The 24,088-nt window shown below is 33.7% G+C and overlaps 1 protein-coding gene across 3 annotated transcripts; it reads right to left on the bottom strand.

Moving 5' to 3' along the window:
• Positions 1–669: 669 nt before the first annotated feature.
• TDO2 (tryptophan 2,3-dioxygenase) lies at positions 670–19,632 on the bottom strand. Of its 3 annotated transcripts, none has more exons than XM_057496979.1 (12): positions 19,423–19,609; positions 19,102–19,207; positions 17,717–17,807; positions 12,453–12,523; positions 11,494–11,621; positions 10,089–10,275; positions 8,756–8,863; positions 6,089–6,198; positions 4,859–4,918; positions 3,666–3,745; positions 2,873–2,963; positions 670–1,209 (listed from the first exon to the last, which is right to left on the bottom strand). In XM_057496979.1, exons 1-12 carry the CDS (start codon positions 19,455–19,457, stop codon positions 1,056–1,058), a joined length of 1,221 nt encoding a protein of 406 aa, XP_057352962.1. In that variant the 5' UTR covers positions 19,458–19,609; the 3' UTR covers positions 670–1,055. The 3 variants fall into 3 exon arrangements, with proteins under 3 accessions (XP_057352962.1, XP_057352966.1, XP_057352967.1); XM_057496983.1 differs by having other exon boundaries at positions 19,102–19,181; positions 19,423–19,567; XM_057496984.1 differs by lacking the exon at positions 2,873–2,963 and having other exon boundaries at positions 1,184–1,209; positions 19,423–19,632.
• Between the last annotated feature and the right edge of the window lie 4,456 nt (positions 19,633–24,088).

Genomic DNA, 24,088 nt, shown 5'->3' with positions numbered 1-24,088 from the left:
TGTGGGGGAGACTTGGTGAAGAGGGGAGCCTAGTAAACATAATGTTCTTCATGTAATTGTAGATTAATGACACCAAAATAAAAAAATTAATTAAAAAAAAATATGTACTGCCAACATCCCAGGCAGAATCAGAAGACAAAGAGCAGAACTCATGTCTGATCTAAACTCTTGGTCTTATACTCTATTAGAAATGAGCGGGGTCATTTTCTAGTTTGCTTACCTCTCCTTTCTTCTGGAAAGAACATCTTCACTTGAGGAAACTACCTCAATCCTGTGGTGCATTAGCATTGACTCTACCTCCCAGACCACAAGTATTAGCGCTGGAAAAGTACCTTTGCCCTTCTGAGAGTCCAAAGGTGCTGGAAGCTGAGACCCAGCCTGAGAAGTAGCCGGTCTACAACAGGGAAGAATAAAGCCAACGCCCACAAAAAAGAGACGAGACCCACAGGGTCCTCCAAGTGCAGGAGTGTCGTCCCCGAGGACCTGGGTCCTTCTCTGTGGCCTCAGAGCAAACCAGGACTCTCTCAGCCCTTTGAGCTGGTGGATGATTGTCCCAACTGCCCAAAACCCTTTTAGGAAAGCTTCAGATAGATTTCTATAATTGACCAAAGAGTCCTAACAAATACAAGCTAATTCTTATTATTTTTTAAAATTTTGATTAAGTAAGTCTTTATAGAGAGTGACACATTTTATTGCATAAAATATTTGAAATAACTGAAGTTTACAAGCTTATAAGGTGTGAAACCATTAGGTAGTGATTGCATTAAAGGTTACATTAAGGTAAATATCAGAGAGCATTGAGATTTTAATAGGAAAACTATGTACAATGTTACAGTTTAATTGAAGTAATTTCTTTTTAGTCTTACATCATCACAGAAAATGAGATAATAAAGTTATTTCCAGGATTGAGTCAGAGCACCACAGTGTTTAACTATATATACATACATATACACATATACTACATTAGGACTCTGTGTATTCATGAAAATTCATAGAAAATTCTTAAAAATACAGACTAAGAAATGGATTTTCTTCATAGATTTTTGCAGATGATTTTAATCTGATTCATCACTGCTGAAGTAAGAACTGTCACAATATTCAGCCATGTAAAGGAATTTATGAATAATTGGGTTCATCTTCGGTATCCAGTGTCGGGGAACCAAATATGTTGAAAGATTAAATAAATCTACAAATACCTTGTACCTGTCACTGGAAAAATACATATAAACAGATGTTATAGATTTATTGACATGAATTACTTAAAAATTTGCATTGAAAATTTTCATTTTCCAAATGATATTTTGCCAGCAAAAATTGGTATTCAATATTTCCATATTGCATGTTACATATATCATTTATATTATATTAAATAGTATTAGTATTAAGATTGCCTCATTTTCATTTCTATATCCAAAGTTTATGCCCATAAAACCGTTCTCTTTTACATTGTTCCTGACCAGGCTAGTCCAGATTAAAAATCTTAGAGTCTTACTATTGTCATTCTACCATCAAAAAGATAAAGCTATGTTCTTATTTCTAACTTTTAAAGGATAATATGCAAAATAAAAAATGTACAGCATACAGAGTTCCTAGTTGTTCATTGGAAAATATTTCCCACCAGCAAATTAGCTACCATGGGACTGATATGAATGAATTAATAAATTGAAAAGCCATCTTGGATTCAAAGTTTTCACATTTAAAATTATTTTTGTGTGAGTCAACTCATTTTAACTGTTGCAGTTTTATAGAAGAAGGGTATTTGCCTTTGAAGTCAAATTTGGGTTCAAATCCTGTTCTGTGACTTTGTAAGTCATGTGATTTTTTATCAGTTTTCTAAGCCTCAGTGTCTTGATTTCTAACTCTAAAATAAAAAATACAATCCCTTCCTCTAGCCCTGCCTTTGTGAAAATTGAATGAGATAATGACATATTAAAAAATACTGTTTGTGTTCATTGTTCCCACCACCTACTGTGTGTACAGTCATTTACTGTTCCATGCTTGCAGAATTTGTTCCCAGGCAAAGAGAAAATATGTAATGATTGTGAAATTCAAACCAATGCTTTTTAAAAAGTCATTTGATCTAGAGTTTATTCCCATAGAAAATGAATAAATAAATAATAATGATGAAAAATTGAATCTGTGCATTTTATAACAGTCTGATAGTAAAGAATAGAGATGAAAAAAATGTGCTATAAAGAATTTGGAGACTAAATGCAAACATCTAATTTCTGCTTGAGCTGCTTCTCCTTTCCCAAGGGGTCTTAGAAGTTTCCTAGTTTTCAGATATATTGATCCATGTATCTATATTGTTGTGAATGAATATTAAATAAGATCACAATGTCTTAGAAATCTCTCTAGTATATTTAAAGTATTCAATAAATGTTTACCCTCTTTCCTTGTAAACAGTAGGAAAAGGGTACTCTCTGGAGTAGATGGTTGTAGTTTTTTTATAGTACAAAAAATAGAGCCATATCTGGAAACAAGGAACTATTTTTTAATTGTGTCACTCATCTGGCCAAGAGAATATAAGTGAACTTAATAATAACTGTTTTAGGTTTGTCCAAACTTAGGCCAGAATGAGTTGAAAATATTTCTACCTGGATTAACTTCTTCATGTCTCCACAAGTCATATGCAGCCATTGGTACCGCACCCTTTCTCAACACAGAATCAAAATGATGAACTTCCAGATCCAAGGATTTTTAGAATGACCTCCAAAGTTTGTAATAGGAATACCTTACTCTAACTACAAATGTGCTGTTAGCAGTTTAGACAGGAGCAAGCACAAATGACTTTTCCCAGATAACATATATATGGAAAGACAAGGAGTTGGTGACTTTCACCAAAATAAAACAGAGCAGTTCCCTCTATTACCTCACTGTTGAGCGCAGGTACTGATAGCCCGAGGACCCCCCAGTGCCAGCTTTGCTGCCCAGCATTCGGTGCACCATGCACACATGGTTATCTAGGCAAACACACAGATTAACTGAGTATTTTTATGCCACTAGTACCACAATGTTCTAAAAACAAGGAATTGGTAATGATTATTGCTTCTGAGAAAAGGCTCACACCTTATCACTTAGCCATATGGAAGGTTCATGTTTGAGTGTCAGATGAGAAGAGTAGGTTGCCTGGCACCCCAGTGGTTTCAGGCTACATGCATTTGACTCCATCTATCATTACATTTAGCCTGCGCACACAGTAGGGGAGAGCAGGGCCACAGTATGACTTTCATGAGCCCTGACCACTTTTGCATTTATGGGACCCTTCCTCCATTAAAAAAAAAACTATTAAGTCATGTTTTAAAATTGCATTGGCATAAAGATGAATAAATCACTGTATATAAATGATGAATAAATTACAGTTATATATTAAAACATTTTCTTTGACCTACAGTTCATTTTTTCCTTCTAATTATCAAATAAAACATTTTTCATTTTCATTTTCATTTTCATTCTGTGGGCTCTGGGCACTGTATCTGCTCTGTATACTGGATTAAGTGCCCTGGGAGAGAGTAATTATCCATCTGATTTAAATAAAAACAACTCACAAAGAAAGAAAGAAAGAAAAGAGAGAGTGAGAACGAGGCCAGACAGAAGGAGAAAATGGGTAAAGGGGCAGTTGGCAGGGAAGGTTTATGGGGTCAGAGATGGCAGGAAGGACTTACATCTCCATTTGGTCATGAGAGTGTCTATGTCCATAAGAGAAGTTAGCAGCTGAAAAGGGATCTGGAATCTAGGCTCTTCCCTAAAGGAGAAATAATAACAAATTTCTTCAGCAAATCCAGTGTATTAGAAAAAATATAAGTTCTATAATCTGTAAACCCTGGAAACAAATGTCGATTTTGCTTCTTAGGAGCTGTGGCAGCTCTAGATTGCACTCAGTTTCTTCAGTTCAAAAATCGGGATACTACCACTCAATTTACAGCATTTGCTTGAAGAGTCTAGAATATTCCATGTAATGCACTAACCAGCCAGTCACACCTAATATCAATTCTTATTAAAAGGCAGATATACACACTATCTCAAATTTTCCAGCTAGTAATAGCCAAAACATTTTTTTACGGAAAGACACTAAACCATAAAAGCAAAGGCTTTTTATTTCCTCTGATATATTTCTCCATCTAATCTTTTGGCTTTCTTGGTGCTTTTCTGTTTAGGATGCATAAGCTTGACTGGCATATATTCAGTAAGAGTTAATGAAGTGAGTTAAAAGATTTTGTTTATACTGCCATTCTGAAGAAACAGATTTGAGAGGATTAAAAAATTAAATATGTAAGTAGGACATCCAGTTAACATAGATTTTTGTTTTTGTTTTTGCTAAATTGCTACCCATTGTCTGACACATTTAAATCATGGAGCATAACATGGACCCTTCATACACGTGGCATAGGTGTAAATGGACATTTCATACTTTAGAGAGTGAAAACTATTTTACTTGAAATTGCTAATTAAGGAGAACAATTTATAAAGCATTTTTACTTTATCAAATATTTTTTTCATTTTAAAAGCAAAATAATACAATTGTTTAATGATAGAACACATTTCATGACTGAGGTAGATTCAACTTCGGCCCTTTAGGACCTTTAAAGTAACAATATTTTGTGGAATTTAATAAAAGGATATTTGATTAATGTGTATGTATGTGGGTATATTTTCTTAATTTTTGTATTCACTATACAGATAAAGTTTTACTATTAAAAAAACTCATGAAACATCACAATTATCTTCTAAGCTTTCCTCTAAAACTTAATGACTTTTTAAAACTGTAATTGCAATTTATAATCTTTGAACTTGATATAGTAGCTGTATCCACTCCTCAATTTTAACTTCTGCTTCTCTTCTCTGGATTTACTTTTACCTGTAAAAATATATCATCAAGGCCCCCTGAAGTGCTCTGTAGGACAGTCGTCTCTCACCTGCAAGATACATAGGAAGTTTTAATTTAATAGGTAATCTGAAAAGTCTTATATTAACTTGTCATCATCACCTTAAGTCATTGAGTGTTACATGTTTTCAGAAAACAATGTAAGTTTTAGTTTAAAATTGTTGTCCCTTAGCTTGAATTTGGAAAACTATCATACAAAACATTACTTTAACACTGGATTTTAAAAGACAAACTAAAATATATACACACTTTAAAGATCATGTTAGTAAAACCTGATATAGAAAATACTTAACTCACATGATAATGTTCTATCGTACACTATTTTTCAAGTAAATAGTATACGACTTACTTTTTAAAAAGTTCATTCCCAATTTCATTTGAAAGTAATGTTCTCTAATTCACTTAAAATTACTGAAATTACTTAAAATCACTTGGCTTCAAGGGATACAACCATTATTTAAAATCTCATACGTGTGCTCATATGAAATAGTTTATCTGCAGGAAAACAAGATTTTGTTATTCTTTATGAAGGTTTTATAGAAAACAGGTAACAGCCTTTAAGCTTATAGATTTCATTCTACATATATTGGTATGCCTTGTATTTGTGTTACAAAACTCAATTTTTACTTCTGCCTAGTTTCAAAAAATGTATAGGTATTTTATAGCAGAAGTTTTAACAAAAGTGAACACAAACATTTCAAAAAGAAAAGAGATAAGAAAACCAAGGTATTGATAATATGGGTCAATTAGTTTCAGATAATAAATAGATCAATAGTAATTATGACAGGAGTCTAAATGTGTGCTCTTCCTGGTGTGCTTGGGAAACTGATTTCCTCTGCCAAGCCACCCTAGCCTCCACAGTAGTTATACTTTCCCTCTCCTACCATTACTGTAAGATTTACAGCTACACTGAGTGTCTTCATTTCTGCCCCTATTAGGCTGTGAACTACTTGAAAAACCATATTCAATTTATCTTGGGAATCCTCAGGTCTAATACATACTATGAAAGTTTCTACTTACGTCTTTGAGATAAACTTGGTTAAGCCTATTAATATAGGGTTACCACAGATAACATTAACTGAGCCCTTGTTTCTGTGAGTGGAATAACAGTTTTCATTTTATGTCCCCCAAATATGGTTTGAAAATTTGATCTTGCAAAAATACATTCCAGGGGAAGGAACCTTAGAATTAAAATACCTCCCTTTACTAAGGAGATGTTCATGACGTTTCTCATCAAACAAGGAGAGTAACACCTCTTTTTGTTTCTGAAATTCAGCCATTTGTTCCTCTTTTTCCTCTGACTCTTCTTTAGCCTTTGGGAAAAATACTGCATTAATATTAATAGGAGAATAGATTCTTATTTTAGAAAAACATTGCTTGTGAGAAAAAGACTTGCAAGATTCAGAAAGGGTGTACTTGGAATATTAACCATATCATCTAATATTAAAATTTGGAAATTATACCTTCTGAGAAGGGATCTTTCTAAAACTCACTGGTTCTATCCTTTCACTTAATTTTAATGATTTGTTGATCTCAGATATTCTCTTCATAAACATTGTGAGAAGTGGGCTCAGATGGGCAAAACTGGAGGTAAATACAAGTGGTCAATAATGATCTAATTTTAGACAACAATTATTTAATGCAGGAAGTAAAGTAATTTTACTTAGGAAAAGTTAAGAACTCCCAGTCAGAAAAATTATGAGCTCTACTGAAATTCAGTATTCAGTATTGCATTCTATAAATATAATTTCCTATATGTTTTTATTCATTTGATATCTATTGATTCATTTAAGGAAATTTGTACTTTATGCCAACAACACATGCTTGATTTACAATGTGCTGGAGTAAAAATTAGCAATCCCAATTATCTTCAATTCCTCAGAGCATCCATACTGTATGGTAAGAACTTATATGCACATTATTGCCAATTAATTACTCACTTATTCAGTAAATATCATGCTAAGGTCATAGAGATACAATTGTGAACAAAAATTGAGTCCCCTGATCTCATGTAGTATATTATCTGGTGGAAATAAGACATTGAACAAATAATCACCTGAGCATTAAATTGCAACCATGGACAGTGGTATACAGGAGCAGTACAGTGCCATGATAATTTATAGTAGTAAAGAGGTCAGGGAAGACCTTCCTGAAGTTTTCCTTCAGTCAGGACCTAAAGAATGGGAAGGAGTTACCTGGGGAAGAACATTCTGAGCCCATAGATAACACATGAGAAGACTCTGTGGTGGTAAGTTCTAAGAACTAAATTCAGCTTCAAGGAAATTCAGTATGGTTGGATCACATGTGATCCTGCAACACCTGAAGACTAATGTTAAGGATTTTTATCTTTTTCTTGAAAACAATGGGAGACATCAAAGAGTTTTATGCAAAAGGAAAATGTGATCAGATATGCTTTTTGAAAAGATTATTCAAACTGCAGTGTGGAGAATAAATTGGAACAGAGCCATATGGAAGAGGTATATAAAATAGTTGAGAGACTATTAATCTAGTCTGTGTGGCAAATAATGGCAGTTTGCACTTGATAGGAATTGGTAGATTAAAGGGAGATATTTGAGAGCTATTTAAAGGTAAAATTGGCATTATTTGGTAATAGCCTTAAGTGTTTGAGACAGAGGGAGATGCCAAGGATCAACTTTTGTGTATTACCTGATAAATTAGATGGTTTATAGGAGAAAATTTCTTCAACTTGGAGAAGACCAAAATTATACAAGACTGGAAGGAAGTGAAATCTTTTTCAATTTGGTCTTATCATGTGTCCTCTCAATATAAAATATAAAGGAGGATGTTAAGTTTATGATCTGAAATTTAAGGACATATCTAAGCTAGGGATAAAAGTTTGAGAATTGTTGGCATATAAAGGGATATTGAAGCATTGGGTATAACTGAGTTCATCTATTGAAAGGCTACAGAGAAATAATAAAAAGGATCTACACTAATGGATCATGAAACTGCTACTTATTGGTCTGAGAGAGAAAAATAAGCCTGTTAAGGAGATAGAGAAATAAAGGCCAGAGAGTTAGATGAAGACAGAATGCTGTGTACCAAATACAAAGGAAAAATTCTTAAGAAAGAGTAGGTAGTAATTAGTATTGAATTAGGTTAAGGATTAGATGGGAGATAAATAATTATGCTAATTACTGGTATAAACACTTTTAAAATTTTTATCTAATTTAAGTTCATAATAATCCTATATGATATTTACTTTTATTTTCTATTTTAGTAATGATCAAAATGAAGCAATGAGAGGTTAAAAAAAAGGAGTTCAATGTCACATGGTTATTAAGAAGTGAAGGCAGGATTTGAACTCATGCAGTGTGACTTCAAAGTCCCTGCCATAAGCACTACCTGATAAGCCCCCCAAGATAAAGAATTGAAATAACTCTTTCAGGAAATTTAGTCATGAAGAGAAGATGAGAGGACTGTTATTTGAGGGAAGTGAGAATCAACAGTATTTTTTTAAAAGAAAGGAATGACATTATCTGAGAGCCAATAGGAAGGACCCAGCAAATATGTAAGAGCCAAGGGAAACTTATTTGGCTAAATACATTAACTTGATTGGTCTTTTGTGAGCTTATTTTTGTCTAGAATCGGTGATAATATGAAATTTTCAATATAAATTAAAAAGATTAATCTAATTTGCTCATTAAAGGCAAAACTTTGCCTACAATGAAACTTTAATTTTTATTGTGCATTAATAAAATTAAATCAACCATATAATATATTCCAAGCAGATTCATTGGTGAGAGAAAAAGAATATAATGAAAGTTAAAGAGAAAAGTAGAGAACAGTTAACTGTAATCACCAATACTTCTGTAGGAAACATATAGTGACTTATGGTGTCATAAATACCTGAATCCTTCTGAATTCTTCTTCTAGGCCTTCGACAATGTTTTTTTCAAACTTTCCCCAGAAGTTAAATCCATGTGGCTCTAAGCCTGGTGTTCTTTCCAGCCATGCCTTAAGTAAATATTATTCCTTAAGTGAATGTGTTGTATAATTTAAAATATGTAAAAAATTCTAACTAACATTTATGAACTTGAAACAGGAAGATTCAATGATTTTCAAAACATATGTCATGAGTCCTTTTGTGTGTAAATATTTTCTCCTCCCCATAATTTTCTTCATTTAAAAAATGGTCTATTTCATTTCTTAATCTTTAAGGTAATCATATTAATAATCCTTATTTTTTATTTTTTAAGAAATATATTATAGAAACCCAAATTTTTCCTTATAAATCTATGAAAATATCTAAGTATTTTGTTGAAGCTTCCAGTTTACTCTCAAAATACTTCATCTTAGGAGCTGAAGGAATTTAATGTAGAAATAAAACCAAATTCATGCATTTCTGTGTATCTCATTTAACCTATTTTTGAATAGATTAAAATAGCTTTGAATAGGTTTGAATTTGAAAAAATTTTTGAAATTAGCTGTGTGCTTTTTTCTCTCCCTATCTTTAAGCTGTTGTATAGCATAGGTACAATATATTAACCTAAGTCCACATTTATAATACCAAGGAGATTAGTGCACAGAGTATAATTCACTAAAAGAAAGGTTTAATTTGCAAAGGAAAAGCCTTTGTGAAGAAAATAAAGACCATATAATCCTCATTTGTGAATCGAATTCACTTATGAAGTGTAGTTTATGATTATAATCAATATAAATTTAAATACATATAATTATCATAACCAATTCTAAATCAATGATTCCTCAGTTATTTATAGGTCTATGTGGAATTAAAATATGAAGGGAAGAAATTCTGAAGGGTATACTATAAGTAATTTAGTTTTAAAAAATATATACAACTGTTGAAACTTTTCAATAACAGAATATTTTAAAGAAATAAACCTTATTGAATAATTAACCACATTTAGTTTAAAAATCAACTAATTAAATGTTGCTTAATAGGGATGTTTAAAAGAATTGTTTCTATAAGGTACGATTTTCAAATACTAACATAATTGATTATATAAACATTTCTGAAATTCTCAAGAGAGTTCTTAATATTTTAAATAATTCAATTAGTTGAATTTACAAGTTTAAGTTTATTGTTATAATATTTTTCTTTTTTTAGTTACAATGAATGTGACCAAACTTTAATATGAGTTTTAAATGCTGATCTAGTAGAAGCTAAATTAGTAAAATATATTGAGTTAGACTTTAGAAATAGTAGTTGAGCATGTACCTCTACTAGTTGCAGAAGTGTTTTTTCCTGCTCGGACTTAAGTAGCAGTTCATTCTCTTCTCCTCTGAAGTTATCACGATAATGTCTTCTGTTGTAAGGGACTCTCAGACTCTGAAGGACACCTATCTTGTTTTCTAACAGTCGGAATTGCAAACTCTGGAAGCCTGATGCTGGAGATAAGTACTCTCTTTGAGAATAAATGGGGGAAGGGAGAAGAAGAGACAGGGGGATGGATTGACATTATAAGTCACTGTAATGATTCCTTCTAGTGTGAGAGGTTGTCAGTTTTACTCTTCTAGATATTGCCAAGAATACAGATACACAACTGCCTAGAGAAGGACCTACAGTTTTGGCCTTTCTGAAATAAGGAAAATGAGATACTGAGCATCATTATTACTGTTGGTCAGTGAATTTCGTTGGAATGTTTATATAGTTTGTGAGATGCCGTGTGTGTGTGTGCGTGCGTGTGTGTGTGTGTGTGTGTATAAATATATATCATATATATGTGTATTAAATTTTTCCAAAGATAAAGACAGGGGGGACATTGAGCAATATTTTTCATTCAATAGTGCTAAAAGATTTTTTATAAATATTATTTGATCCCTTCTAAAACTTACATTTTATGATTTATCATTGATCTCATTACCTAGTATTTTGCCTACTACAAAATAGATGATCAAAAATCTAATTACTCTCACCCCACACAATAACCCAAATGTTTACATTTTTATAAATGTCTTCATCTAATTGATACTAAGAGTTCAATTTTTTAAATCCTTCACACAGAGGAATTTTACTGCATTTCTTTGATTGTCAAACATGTTGGAGACCCTGCCTATCACACCATTAAATGCACCAGGTGTTCTTAAGAAAATTTCCTTTCAAATATTGATATGAAAAAACTTTTTTCTTTACATATGCATGGCTTTGGCTGCCTAAAAAGGTAGAACTAAAATTTATAGTTCAATCCAAAACTCATATTGACATTTTTGCTGACGTGATTCTTTTATATATATATATATATATATATATATATATATCACTCCTGTTTCTCTTTTATTTTTAGTTTTTAACTTAAAAATTTTTTAATTTTAAATATTTAGCTACATGTATTATATCAGTAATTTTAGTCATTTGAGTAAGTTGTCTAAATACTTTTTGGATAAAAGCAGGGCACACAATGCTTAATTGAAATTTATATGTTATGTTTGTATGTAAAAGCGAGTGATAAGATATTTTTAATAATATCTCAAATGTTTTGTTAAGACTCCCAAGTGCTTATAGTGACAAAGTATCAGTAGGACAGACTCCTTAGGTCTGTCATTTTACCCACCATGTTCTTCTTTTACCCACCAAAATGAGGGGGTAAATGCCACTGCAATGTTAAAAAGCCACAGTCGCACACCTGAAGTCATTGAAGTCCAAGGCTGTCATCGTTTCCAGAACAGAAAACTGCTGTACAAGTAGTTTAAGGATCACTGTCACACGGTGCATGCGAGTAACAACTTTAAGCATGTTCCTTTCATCCCTGACCTGATGGTTAAGAAATGAGACTTTGGTTTGCTTTAAGGAGTAAAGGTCAAGGTAACATGGAAACTTTCAGGTGAGGATTAAGCAACACCTGTATAATTCTCCCCTTTACTGAAGGTCAAAGTTGCCATTGACATAAATGGAAATTGTATTCATATATCTAAGAAGAGTGCTGCCTGTGTAGGATGTTTTATGTTTCCCACCCGTTCTTGGAGCAGGGGCTCAGTGACAGAGAACCAAAGGCTGTATCTCGTGTCTGGAAGGTGTGTAGAAGCAGGAGGAAAGTGGAAGGGGGAAAAAGCGCAGTACGGACTTCTTCAATCACCTGGCACTTTGCTTCCCCACTCTTGATCCCCTTTATCCTTTCCTCCCTTATTCCCACCTCTGTGTCTCTTTCCTCTTTTTCTTCCTCCTGCTACTCTTTCCCAACCTCCTTCTTTTCCTGTTTCATTTTCTTCATTATTCTTCCTATGTTCCCACAGTGAGTACTCATTAAAAATATAATCCTGGTGTCTGTTAATTATAAAATCTATATTAGCTATCCTGGCAATCTAACATCATTTACAATAACATTTTTAAGAGCAAAAGTCTTCTTTTTAGTTCTAAACAAGGCTTATGAAACTGAAAATTGAAAGGATCCTTAAAGCAATGTGTAGCTCCAGGATAGTAATGCCACCAGGAAAATAGGACTAAACTCTTGGACACTCAGAAAGGCTGTTTTTTTCTCTGTTAAGTAGTAATTCCACTATTATTTGGTGTTATATTTTTCTCATTAACAATATTTCCAACATTGTCCAAAAAAGTATAAAACAATATTGTAACATGGTAACTCACATGGCCATTCTGAAAGATCTCTCGAACAGAATCTAATTCCCAGAGGATTTGCTTAAACCAGAGTTCATAAGCTGCAATGAGAAAAATAGTGTCAGTTGGAAAGTTATGGGAGCCTCTTTGGCCATAAGTACATGAAAGATACAATAAACACACTAAAGAGATTAAATTATCATTTAATCAATAAATGCCAACAATCATAAATAAACAGTCTAAATATACAACTAAAGAAACTAGAAAAAGACAAATGAAACCCCAAGTTAGTAGAAGGAGGGACATAATAAAGATCAGAACAAAAATAAACAAAATAGGGGAGAATAAAACAGTGGAAAAATTCAATGAAACCAAGAGCAGGTTCTTTGGGAAGATAAATAAAATAGGCAAACCTCTAGCCAGACTTAACAAAAAAAAAAAGAGAGAGAGAAAGGGCACAAACAAAATCAGAAATGAAAAAGGAATAATCACAATGGACACAACAGAAATACAAAGAATTATTAGAATTCTATGAAAAAATATATGCCAATAAATTGGACAACCTAGAGGACAAATTTCTGGAGATGTACTATCTTCAAGACTGACCCAGGAAGAAGCAGAAAATCTGAACAGACCAATTACTAGCTATGAAATTGAACTGGTAATCAAAATACTCCTAACAAGAAAAATGCCAGGACCCGATGTCTTCACAGCTAGCTTCTACCTAACATTTAAAGGAGAGCTAATACCTATCCTTCCTAAGGTATTACAGAAAGCAGAAGAGGAGGGAATACTTCCAAACTCATTCCATGAGGCCAACACCAAAACCAGACACTATAAAAAATGAAAATTATACACCAGTATCTCTAATGAACGTAGATGTGAAGATTAACAAAATATTAGCAAACTGAATTAAAAAATATATAAAAAAGTATCATACATCATGACAAAATGGGATTAATTCCAGGGATGCAAGAACGATACAATATTCATAAATAAATCAATATCATATACCACATTAATGAAAAGGATAAAAACCACATGATCATCTCAATAGATGCTGAAATAGCATTTAACAAAACTCAACATCTGTTCATGATAAAAACTCTCAACAAAATGGGCATAGACAGAATGTCTCAACATATACCTCAACAGAATAAAAGCCATATAGATCAAACCCATAGCTAACATCCTACTCAATGGTGAAAAGCTGAAATCATTTTCTCTAAGATCAGGAACAAGACAAGGATGTCCACTCTCACCACTTTTATTCAACATAGTACTGGAAGTCCTAGCCATGGCAATCAAACAAGATAAAGAAATAAAAGACATCCAAATTGGTAAAGAAGAAGTTAAACTGTCACTATTTGCAAATGACATGATATTATACATAGAAAACCCAAAAGACTCCATGAAAAACTATTAAAACCAATAAATGGATTCAGCAAAGTTGCAGGGTACAAAATTAATGCACAGAAATCCAATGGATTCCTATATACTAACAACAAACTAGCAGAAAGAGAAATCAGGAAAATAATTCCATTTACAATTGCATCCAAAAGAATAAAATACCTAAGAATAAACAGAAGGAAGGAGGTGAAAGACCTGTACTCTGAAAAACTATAAGGCACTGATGAAAGGAATTAAGGAAGACACAAATGAATGGAAATCTATCCCATGTTCATGGATAAAAAGAAGTAATACTGTCAAAATGTCCATCATGCCCAAAACAATTTACAGATTCAATACAAACCCTGTCAAAATACCAATGGAATTTTTCAATGAACTAGAGCAAACAATTCTAAAAATTCATATGGAACTACAAAAGAATCTTAAGGTAGCCAAACAATCTTGAGAAATAAGAAATAAGAACAAAGCTGGGGTATTACACTACCTGACTTCAAGCTATACTACAAAGCTATAGTGATCAAAACAGTATGCTACTGGCAGAAGAACAGACCCATAGATCAATGGAACAGAATAAAGAACCCTGATATGAACCAATGCATATATAGTCAATCAATACATAATAAGCCACACTTATACAATGGGGAAAAGATAGTGTCTTCAAAAAATGGTGTTCAGAAAACTGGCAGCTATGTGCAAGAGAATGAAACTGGATTAACATTTAACTCCATACATAAAAGTAAACTTGAATTGAATTAAAGACCTGAATATAATACATGAAACTATAAAACTCTTAGAAGAAAAATATTGACAAAAATCTCTTGAACATAAGCATGAGCAATTTTTTTTCTGGATGTATCTCCTTAGACAAGGGAAACGAAAGCAAAAATGAACAAGTGGAATTACATCAAACTAAGAAGCTCTGTACAGCAAAGGACACTATTAACAGAACAAAAAGGCAGCCTATAGTATGGGAGGATATATTGGTAAACAACTTATCTGATAAGAGGTTAACATCCAAAATATATAAAAGACTCATATGACTCAACACCAAAAACACAAATAATCTGATCAGAAAATGAGCATAGTGCCTGAACAGACATTTTTCCAAAGAATAAATTCAGATGGCCAACAGGCACATGAAAGGATGTTCCACATCACTAATCATCAGGGAAATGCAAATCAAAACCACAGTGAGATATCACCTCACACAAGCTAAAATGGCCACTATCCAAAAGACAAGAAATAATAAATGTGGTGAGAATGTAGAGAAAAGGGAACCTTTTTGCACTGTTGGTGGGAATGTAAATTGGTGCAGCCACTGTAGAAAGCAGTATGGAGTTTCCCCCCAAAAATAAAAATAGAAATACCATATGACCAAGTAATTCCACTTCTAGGAATTTATCCAAAGAAAACAAAATATCTGATTTGAAAAGATATATTCACTCCTTTGTTTATTGCCACATTATTTACAATAACCAAGATAAGAAAGCAATCAAAATGTCCATCAGTAGATGAGTGGATATAGAAGAAGTGGTATATATACACAATGGAGTATTATTCAGCCATAAAGAAGAAATTCTGTCTTTTGTGACAACATGGATGGACCTAGATGGTATTATGCTAAACTAAATAAGCTAGGTGAAGAAAGACAAATACCATATGATTTCACTTATTGTGGAATGTGAAAACAAAACAAAACAAATGAATAAAATAGCTGTAGACACATAGACACTGAGAAGTAACTGGTGTTACCATAGGGGAGGGATTAGAGTAGGTCAGTAGGGAGGAGCAGGGATATAAAGGGGCACAAAAATCTCAATCATAATATAAGTTGGCCAAAGGGATGGGATGGTAGTACAGCATGGGGAATACAACCAGTGATTCTGTTACATCTTCTTGTATTGACAGATAGTAACAAGTGGGGGTGAGGATTCAATGATGTGGGTAACTGGTGAACCACTGTGTTGTATACTTGAAACTAATATAATAGTGTATATCAACTATACTTCAATAAAAAAGTCAATAAAAGCCAATATAGCCATATTATTATACCATAAACAAATATTAGTGATACAGTTTTCATAGCTTCTTGTATTGTCATTCTATGGCAGGCATGTTAATGAAATGCTTTATATTCATTATTATTACACTGATTTCTCTCAGCAAGTGTATTGATTAGGTCTTTTAGGTACATAATCTAATTCTAACTTCCCATATGGAAGCTGGAAGTATGTGGAGAAACAGAAGTGATATTCAATCTAATGAATACGACAAATTTGTGGTTTCTAGTGGCCTAGAGTATCATGGAAAGGACAAGCTTATGACTAGTCTAACACTGTTACATTCATGTGTTTCCCTCAATACCTAGCACAGTGCTTAGCAAAGATAAACACTCTATGAATAAATGAATTAAATTGCTAATAATCATTAAATGAGCACAGAAAACCAGTGTTAGAGATCTCTGGTACATTCTTCTTGGTGCTATCAGATAGGTAAAGGCTATGTTTCTGTACTAAAGTAATCAAATTATAATTTTAAATTACTTTTAAGGAGACTTTTAGGTTCTAACTTTCATAAATGGACAAAAAGCAAATCAAATATTCCTTGATCCATTTACATTTCTGCTTTTCAGGCTACTACTTTGGGTGGCTAGTCCCATGACCCACTGACTACGTGCTGTAACCAAAGATTTGATTGGAAGGAAAGTCTTCCTATCAAATCATGATAGCTACTGCTTGCTGTTGTTTATTATGTGCTGTACCCCGTCTGAGTGCTTAATGCACGTTACCTAATCTCACCTTCACAAAACCTCTGTGAATGAGAAGATACAATAATTCCATTTTGCAGATGGGGAAATGGAAAGAATTCCTGGTTAAGATACCTGACCAAGATCACACAATTTATAATGGTAGAGGTGGGTTTCTCAACAATTTTCTGATTCCTGATTGGTGCTGTTCTGCCATGGTTCCTTGTCTGTTAATGTGTCTTGGTATAATCCCCCAATAAAAATGTAAACATAAAAACAGGAGAAATAACACATCAAGCCAATTATTTCCCATATATTTTTTTTTTAACTCCAAGGAGTTGATCATTTTAGCTAGTCAGTGAAGCAAACAACCACTTCAGGAAAAGACTCTAAGAATTGGCAGGGAAAGAAATATGTCTACAAATGGGGCACTGGATAGCATGAGTCACTGGGCCCTGGTCAGCAAGGGTACAGTGTTATAAAAACAACTGTCTTAGAAAAAATCTTAATATTTTGGGGTCACAGACTTTTTAAGGTCCATATTCATGAAAATTTGCAATTTCAAAGATATTTTGCAATTTCAAGCAATTTCAAAGAGTTCAGGGTTTCCTAAACTCCCAGACATGGACTCTCCTGTTAAAAACTCCCCTCCAGAGATTAGAAGCCTGGAAAGGATAAGCACATTTTAGGCAAAATTTATATTTCTGTTTAGTACCAACCAGATTTATGAGGATTACTTCACAAAGTCATAATAAATTTGAGTGGTCTCTTTCTTGAAAATACTTTTTTTTTTAAGTTGCAAGTTAAAAAAATAGTAACATCTTCCTTGCAAAGATGTTATCAAATATTAGTTTGCAAATTTTTCATAAATTCTGAAAGATAAAAAGTCCCCTTAGATTTAGAATAAAGCTAAAGTCCTACTTGATTCAATTAGCAGTGAGGTAACAAAGAAGGCTGTTATAAAGCCGGGCAAGAGGCCTATGAGAATTTATATGGCTGCAAAATATTCTTAGGCATTTTAAACAAAAGTGATTCCTTGATCTTTCACCATCTTCAAGTTAAAAGAATTATAGATTTCTTCATTGTTAATGCAAAATTCCTGTGGAATAGTTACTGTTCAACATTTTGTGCAACTTACCTTGATGAGTTATGATAAAAAGATGTTCATCATGGATTTTATTTCCTTTTATTTCACTTTGAAGCTCCTGTGCATTCAAAACTTTTTCTAGCTGTAAACAAAAAGTAGGAGGACAGATTTTGTATAAGCTTCCAGTTACAAGATTTAAGAATTAAGTTATAAGGACTTATTGTATAGCATACTGATCTAAGTTAATAATACAGTATTATATGCATGAAAGTTGCTAAGAGAGTAGATTTTAAATGTTCTCACTACAAAAAGAGATGGTAATTATGTGATGTGATACAGGTGTTAGATAATGCTATGGGGGTAATCATTTTGCAGTATATAAGTGTATATTCACTTACTGTGCACCTCCATATTGTGAAAATCACCATGTTGTGCACCTTAAATTTACACAATGATATTCATCAAGGTTGTATGTTATATGTCAATTATATCTCAATAAAGCTAGAAAGAAGATTAAAAAGAAAGATTTTGAAATTGCAAACCTTGGTTTTTGTCCACTTTAATAAGAAGTAAAATACAATACTGAAAAAGTCCCCAAATTCCCAAATTCTCAGGAACTGACTTATTTTCTTTTAAACACTTAATGAATCTCATAAAGCTTGAGCTGAACTTATAATTTTTATTCTTTTCAGAAGAAATAATATTTGGTAGGATTTTATCATAACAAGTGCTGTTATACTCCCTGAGAAGTCATATCGCTTCTATTTCTTGAAATGAGTATGATAAAGGCTCAATAACTTGCTTAGTAGAACATGTATCTTCCATTCTTTTCAATCCTAAAGAACTTAATTCTAAGATCTTAACATTCTTTATCATCTCATCCTTAGAAAACCATTGATGAAGGATCAAGGGCTCTACTCACTTCACTTAAAAAACATAGAAGACAAGCAGGCTAAAACTTATCCCAGAATAATCTCCAAATACCTCATTTGTAACATCCCTTTTTTATTTACTAATGATTTCAAGAAAACATGTGCCTTCAATGTTTCTACTTTATGATAAGGGATTTAAAAGATAAAATTTTTTTCTAGATACATTTGTAATTGTCTGGGTTGGAACTTAGTGACTATGTCTTATTTATACAAGTTGTGCAATGCCTGCCAGTTATCTACCCTTTATCTTATCATTTATATTCTTCTGCCCAGATTCTGCAACAATCCCGGCTTTTGCTGTACGTTTGTGGGAGAGGTGAATTTTCACAGAGGAGTCTCTAGAATTGTTCTAACAAAAGTTGGAAAAGCATGAAGTTATATGAAAAGAGATATCGTTAGGTCCAGAATACTATTTGGTGACTGAGGGGGAAAAAAAAGAAAAGAAAACAGCGAATTTAGCACCTAACAGTGGAAGCTAAACACTGTAAGGACTCTGTCACTTACATGCAGATAGTTCCCATAGATAAGACCTCCTTTGCTGGCTCTGTTCATGCCGGTCTGTGATTTGTCTTCTTCACTGCCTTCTACAGATAATTTTTTAAAAGCATATCTGCAGATTAATTAAATAAGAAAAAAAATAGACCTTGAGAAAATCCACTAATACTTTGAGTCATTAAAATTCACTCACTACCAAATTTGTTAAAAGGAGATTATTAAACAAAGGAATAAGGGTGACAGCTTTCAATACTCTTGAAATTCATAAATTAAAGTGTTCATATTTGGCAATTCTAAGAGCCCAGCCATAGTACAGAAGTAAATACTCACCCAAAGTTGTTTCCTAAAAATGGGCACCCACTCATGGTGAAAAGCACTGTCTGAGAAGCACCGAGGTTTGCCTCTAGACAGATGATACCACGGCCCTCCCCAGATGTTCTACAGCTGTCTTTTATATGCCCTGCTCACCCTGCACCAGCCAATCAGCCCGCTCTGTGTGCTCTTAGCTAGGATCTCATTTCAATTAGTAGGGAGGCCGAACCTCTGTAAACTTTAGAGTGATTTATGTTGGGGACAGTTTGTTTGCTAGACAAGTGAGCATTCAGCCAAATTAAATCATTTGGCTTGCCAAACTCTGCTTTTATATCCAGAATAACAAACATCAAGTAAACCAATAGAGGCAAAGTTTTTCAAAGATGACATTTAATTATCTAGTCCAAGAACACATTTAGCATAGTATTAGGATATATAAGATAACAAGCTTGTTAAAAATAAGAATTTTTCTCTCAGTCTCAGATTTGGATATTCTTATGACTCTTAAATCAAAAACTGAATTTGAATGTCTGTGGGGAAAGAAATGTGCTATATAAGAGAAGCAAGGTTCATGCTCAAACCCTATCCCAACCCATCCTCCCAGTTCTGGCCTACTGTCATACAGTTAGCTGTTGTACTGTACCGGAACTTAAATGAACATTTTTCATTTATAGTTCCCCTATGGCACACTAAGGTTTACAGGGCAATATGAGTCATCTGTATTAGGCTAAGTATGTCTATAGATAACTTTAAAACATTAATAATGTGCCCACAATTTCAAACAATGTCAGTGATATAATATTCTTCCTGGAAAACATTACATATTGGTGTAAGGAATGCTTACAGATAAACTCATATTTTATTTCCTTATTTTCCTTATTTATTAAAGACCATGAACACTACAAAAATAATTCCATTGATATTTAAATATAAGTTGTAACAGTTTCAGACACAAAATCGTAAAAGCTGCTTTTGTTCAGTATTAATGGTGTAATAGGTCATTAAACTCCAATCAGTGTTTAACATTCATCCTTTCCCATGTCAAGCATAAGGTACTGTCACTTAAAACTTGTCAAACACAGCATGCTTTTCATTATATTCTTTAATAGAATTCTTTTAGGTTAGTGCGCTATTTGTAAGTGAGAAATGGTTAAAATTGTCTATATAGTATGACTTGTATAAAAAACTATGATAAATCTTCATGTATTACATAATTTTAATAAGTACTAAGAACATATTTTATAATCAACCAAATAAAATCAGTAAAATGATGAAAAATTTAGATAGTGTAGCCATAATATACAGTTTGAAGCCTGTGAAATTATTGTTTGTAAATCAGAATGGTTGAATATCAACAATTTCATATGGTTCATTTTGTTATAATTAAAGTCATGCTTAATACTAAACATAAAAATATTATTAATGGAAGTTTCAAGTCAAATGCTCAAAAAGTTGTCTGTTTTTTAAAAAGGAAGAGGGAAACAAATTCTGATAACACCAGGATAAACTTACGTCTTTAAACATTCAACAAAACCTTCAGGATGCCTGCATTTACTAGCAGAAAACCCAACCCTTCACACCCTTGCAACAGATTGCGTAACTTTCAGATTTCATTTCCCATCACTTTCCACCCAAACATTTCATAATAAATCCAGAACAAGGAGACTAACTGTTGGAATCTCCTAAGTTCTTAGAATGACCTCCCTGTCCCTCTTCTACTGAACTTCTCACTCATTCCTTAAAACACATTTCAAAGAGCACTTCCTCTGGCATGCTTTCTCTGGTACCACTGGGCCAAGTAATTTCTTCCTCCTCAGTGGTTCAATAAGACTTTGTGTTTAAATTCTTAGCACTTACCATGCTTCATTGTTATCATTGCGTTTTCTGCCCAACTTGTTCACTAGGCTCATTGCTTCTGGGCAGTGGTACCGAGCGTTCTTGCCCTTGACTCTTCTGTACCTAGCACAGAGCAGGTGAATACGGACATGACAAACGTTTGTCAACAAAAGTGAATCTTATCTTTCTATCACTCCTTGTTCAGCACAGTCAAAGCTGAATTTAAAAGCTTAGATATCTAGCAGAGAAATGTTACTGACATATTCATAAACATGAGAAGGAATACACATGGACAAGCTAGGTCAATAAACATAATCTATGTCAGTGAGCTTTGTTTTAGAATTATGAAGCTTAGGTACTGTGGATGGTATATTTACACTTAATCTTTGGACACAGGCAGGTCAGTGAGTCAAAAACTTACTGTAACCTTCTCAGTAAAAGTTGTTCAGGTGAAGTTAACTGTCTTCTGGGTATTTTGAATTCTCATGAGTTCAGAATTAAATAGATCACTCCCAAATAATTGGTCAATGTTTATGAAATGATTTGCAAAAATGGAGAAAATTCAGTAACAAGGATGGGGAAATAACTACGTTTTTATAATGTCTACGCTATGCCAGACACTGTCCTAAGGCTATTCTATAGGTTCATGCGTTTAGTCCTCTGAAAACTGGGGCCTTATATACTGGTAACTGACAGAGCCAAAATATAAACTGTGGACTCCCTCACTCATGAGTTACCGTTCTTTCTCCCACATAGTCTGTCTTGTAATTCCCAACTGTCAGTCTTCAATGACATACTGTGAGATGATAGAAAATATATGTATTGGTTTCTGCCCCTGGTTCCTAACACAAAGTTCCAGAAACCCTTGTAATTTCCTAAGTGATAAGAGTACTGGGAGCATCTTTTGTTCTAGTATTTGATCTTTGACCCCAGTTTCTGACACCCTGTAATTTCCCAGGGGATAGGCATGTCTTTTGTTCTAATCTAATGAGGCAACTTTAGGCAGGTTCCTGGGTGGCTCCTGACTGAGAGACGGTCACCAGAAAGAGCAAGTCCTGATTAGAAGCTTGGAATTTTCAGCCCCCACCCCCCATTCTCTTGAGAAGAGAGAACGGCTGAAAATGGAGTTAATGATCAGTCATGCCTACATGATGAAACCTCCATAAAACCCCAGTGGTTTGGGGTTTGGAGAGAAGCCGAGAGTGGTGCCCTCAGAGGGCATGTGGGAGCCCTACGCCACTGCCCTCATACCTTGCCTGATGCACCTCTTCGTCTGGCTGTTCATCTAGGTTCTTTATCATATCTTTAACAAACCAATAAGTATAAATAAGTGCTTTCCTGAGTTCTGGGAGCCATTCTAGCAAACCAATGGAACTTCAGGAGGCAGTCATGGAAACCTCTGATTGGTGGTCAAATAAGAGAGAACTTGTGGATGATCTGGAGCATCTGAAGTCACTGGCATCTCAAGTTTGATGGGAGCAGTCTTAATGGGACTGAGCCTTTTGTCTGTGAGATATGACACTATCTCCAGATAGATAACACTAGAATTGAATTAAACTGTAGGACACCCAGCTGGTGTCCAGCTTTCTTTTTGCTTCCTTTTCGGATGCCTTCTGTTCTTGACTCTTACCTTGTTTATGATTGGGAACTTTGGTGGCCACTGTACCATTACTTTGAGAGTGGACGCTTCTTCGCCAGCAGACCCTGCTTGTGAGGGCCACTTCTTCCCTTCCAGGAGCCAAATCGGGCAGCGATGGGCCTGCGCCCTGACCTGTCTGCTTGATCTGCAGATTAATTTGCTGCCCATACTTTTTCCTGTCCTCACCTAATGTCCTGGTAGAATTTTAAAGACAGCACTGCTTATAATAAATTTTCAATAATTCATGAAAGAAAAAAGAGAATTGCTTAGTGTGAGGAAAATCCTTCACCTATATGGTGACCCAAAGTGAAGTGTCTTGTGACAAAGCATAGGTGGAAAACACAACACAACTGGTGGGAAACTAGGTTTTCCTTTTTACAAACCTTTACTGGTTCTCCTCTTTATCAAGGATTAAGTCCCATGCTTTGCACTGCTGTAAATCTAGGCATACCTCTATATCTTACTCAATAAAGAAACCAATTCTTATGATAATGATTTGTTAATATGATTTTGATTCTTTTATTTTATTCTGTGTGAAAATTGTAATATGCAGAAGCTGATCTATATAGAAAGTTTACCCATTTCCCAGGAAGTGGGGTATTTATAAAAATATAAGTCTCACCAGTTTCAAATTTGCTTCTAGTCTGGAGTCTGTTAAAACAGCCAGATTGGAAGAAATGTGTCCAAAGTTAATAGGATAAAGTATCAATAATACACCCAAGGACACATATCTCTCATGTAAAAACAAGTACTTAGTATTTTCTACATAGTATGTTTTATTTCATAACATGCTAAGTATTTTAAATACAGTCTAGGCTTTAGGAGTTAAATGTCACTTAGTTCCATCATCTATCCAATAACAGAGAACCCTTTAAAATAGTGTGCATAAATATTAACAATCTTAGAGGTTGATTTAAACTAAATTTATCATAAGATTATTTAAATTTGTACAAAAAATATTCCTTCACTTAGAATACTGAGCTTAATCACTGTGTTACAAGCAGTGTTTTAAACCCTAAGGTTAAAATGATGAGCAGGATGGACAATATCCATTCTTTTATGACATTAATATCCATAATGAGAGGGAAATGAGAATAAAAATTAAGACAAATTAAGAAATAAGATGATCTTAGATCACAGTAATGGTTATGAATAAAATAAAATAGGCTAATGAGACAGAAAATAATACAAAGTGGGGAGGCTTGACCA

This window comes from Manis pentadactyla, chromosome 1, assembly GCF_030020395.1.
Source record: "Manis pentadactyla isolate mManPen7 chromosome 1, mManPen7.hap1, whole genome shotgun sequence".
NCBI classification, from domain to species: Eukaryota; Metazoa; Chordata; class Mammalia; order Pholidota; family Manidae; genus Manis; species Manis pentadactyla.
This window is presented reverse-complemented; position numbering and strand designations above follow the sequence as displayed.

What these genes read in the sequence shown, in the direction of transcription:
- TDO2 (XM_057496979.1), bottom strand. Translation starts at nt 19,457, where the DNA reads ATGAGTGGGTGCCCATTTTTAGGAAACAACTTTGG. An exon ending in TCTATGGGAACTATCTGCAT is followed by an intron (nt 17,808 to 19,101) that starts GTAAGTGACAGA and finishes TTTTGTTTACAG; the next exon opens with CTAGAAAAAGTTTTGAATGC. An exon ending in TACCTGCGCTCAACAGTGAG is followed by an intron (nt 1,210 to 2,872) that starts GTAATAGAGGGA and finishes GTATTTTTCCAG; the next exon opens with TGACAGGTACAAGGTATTTG.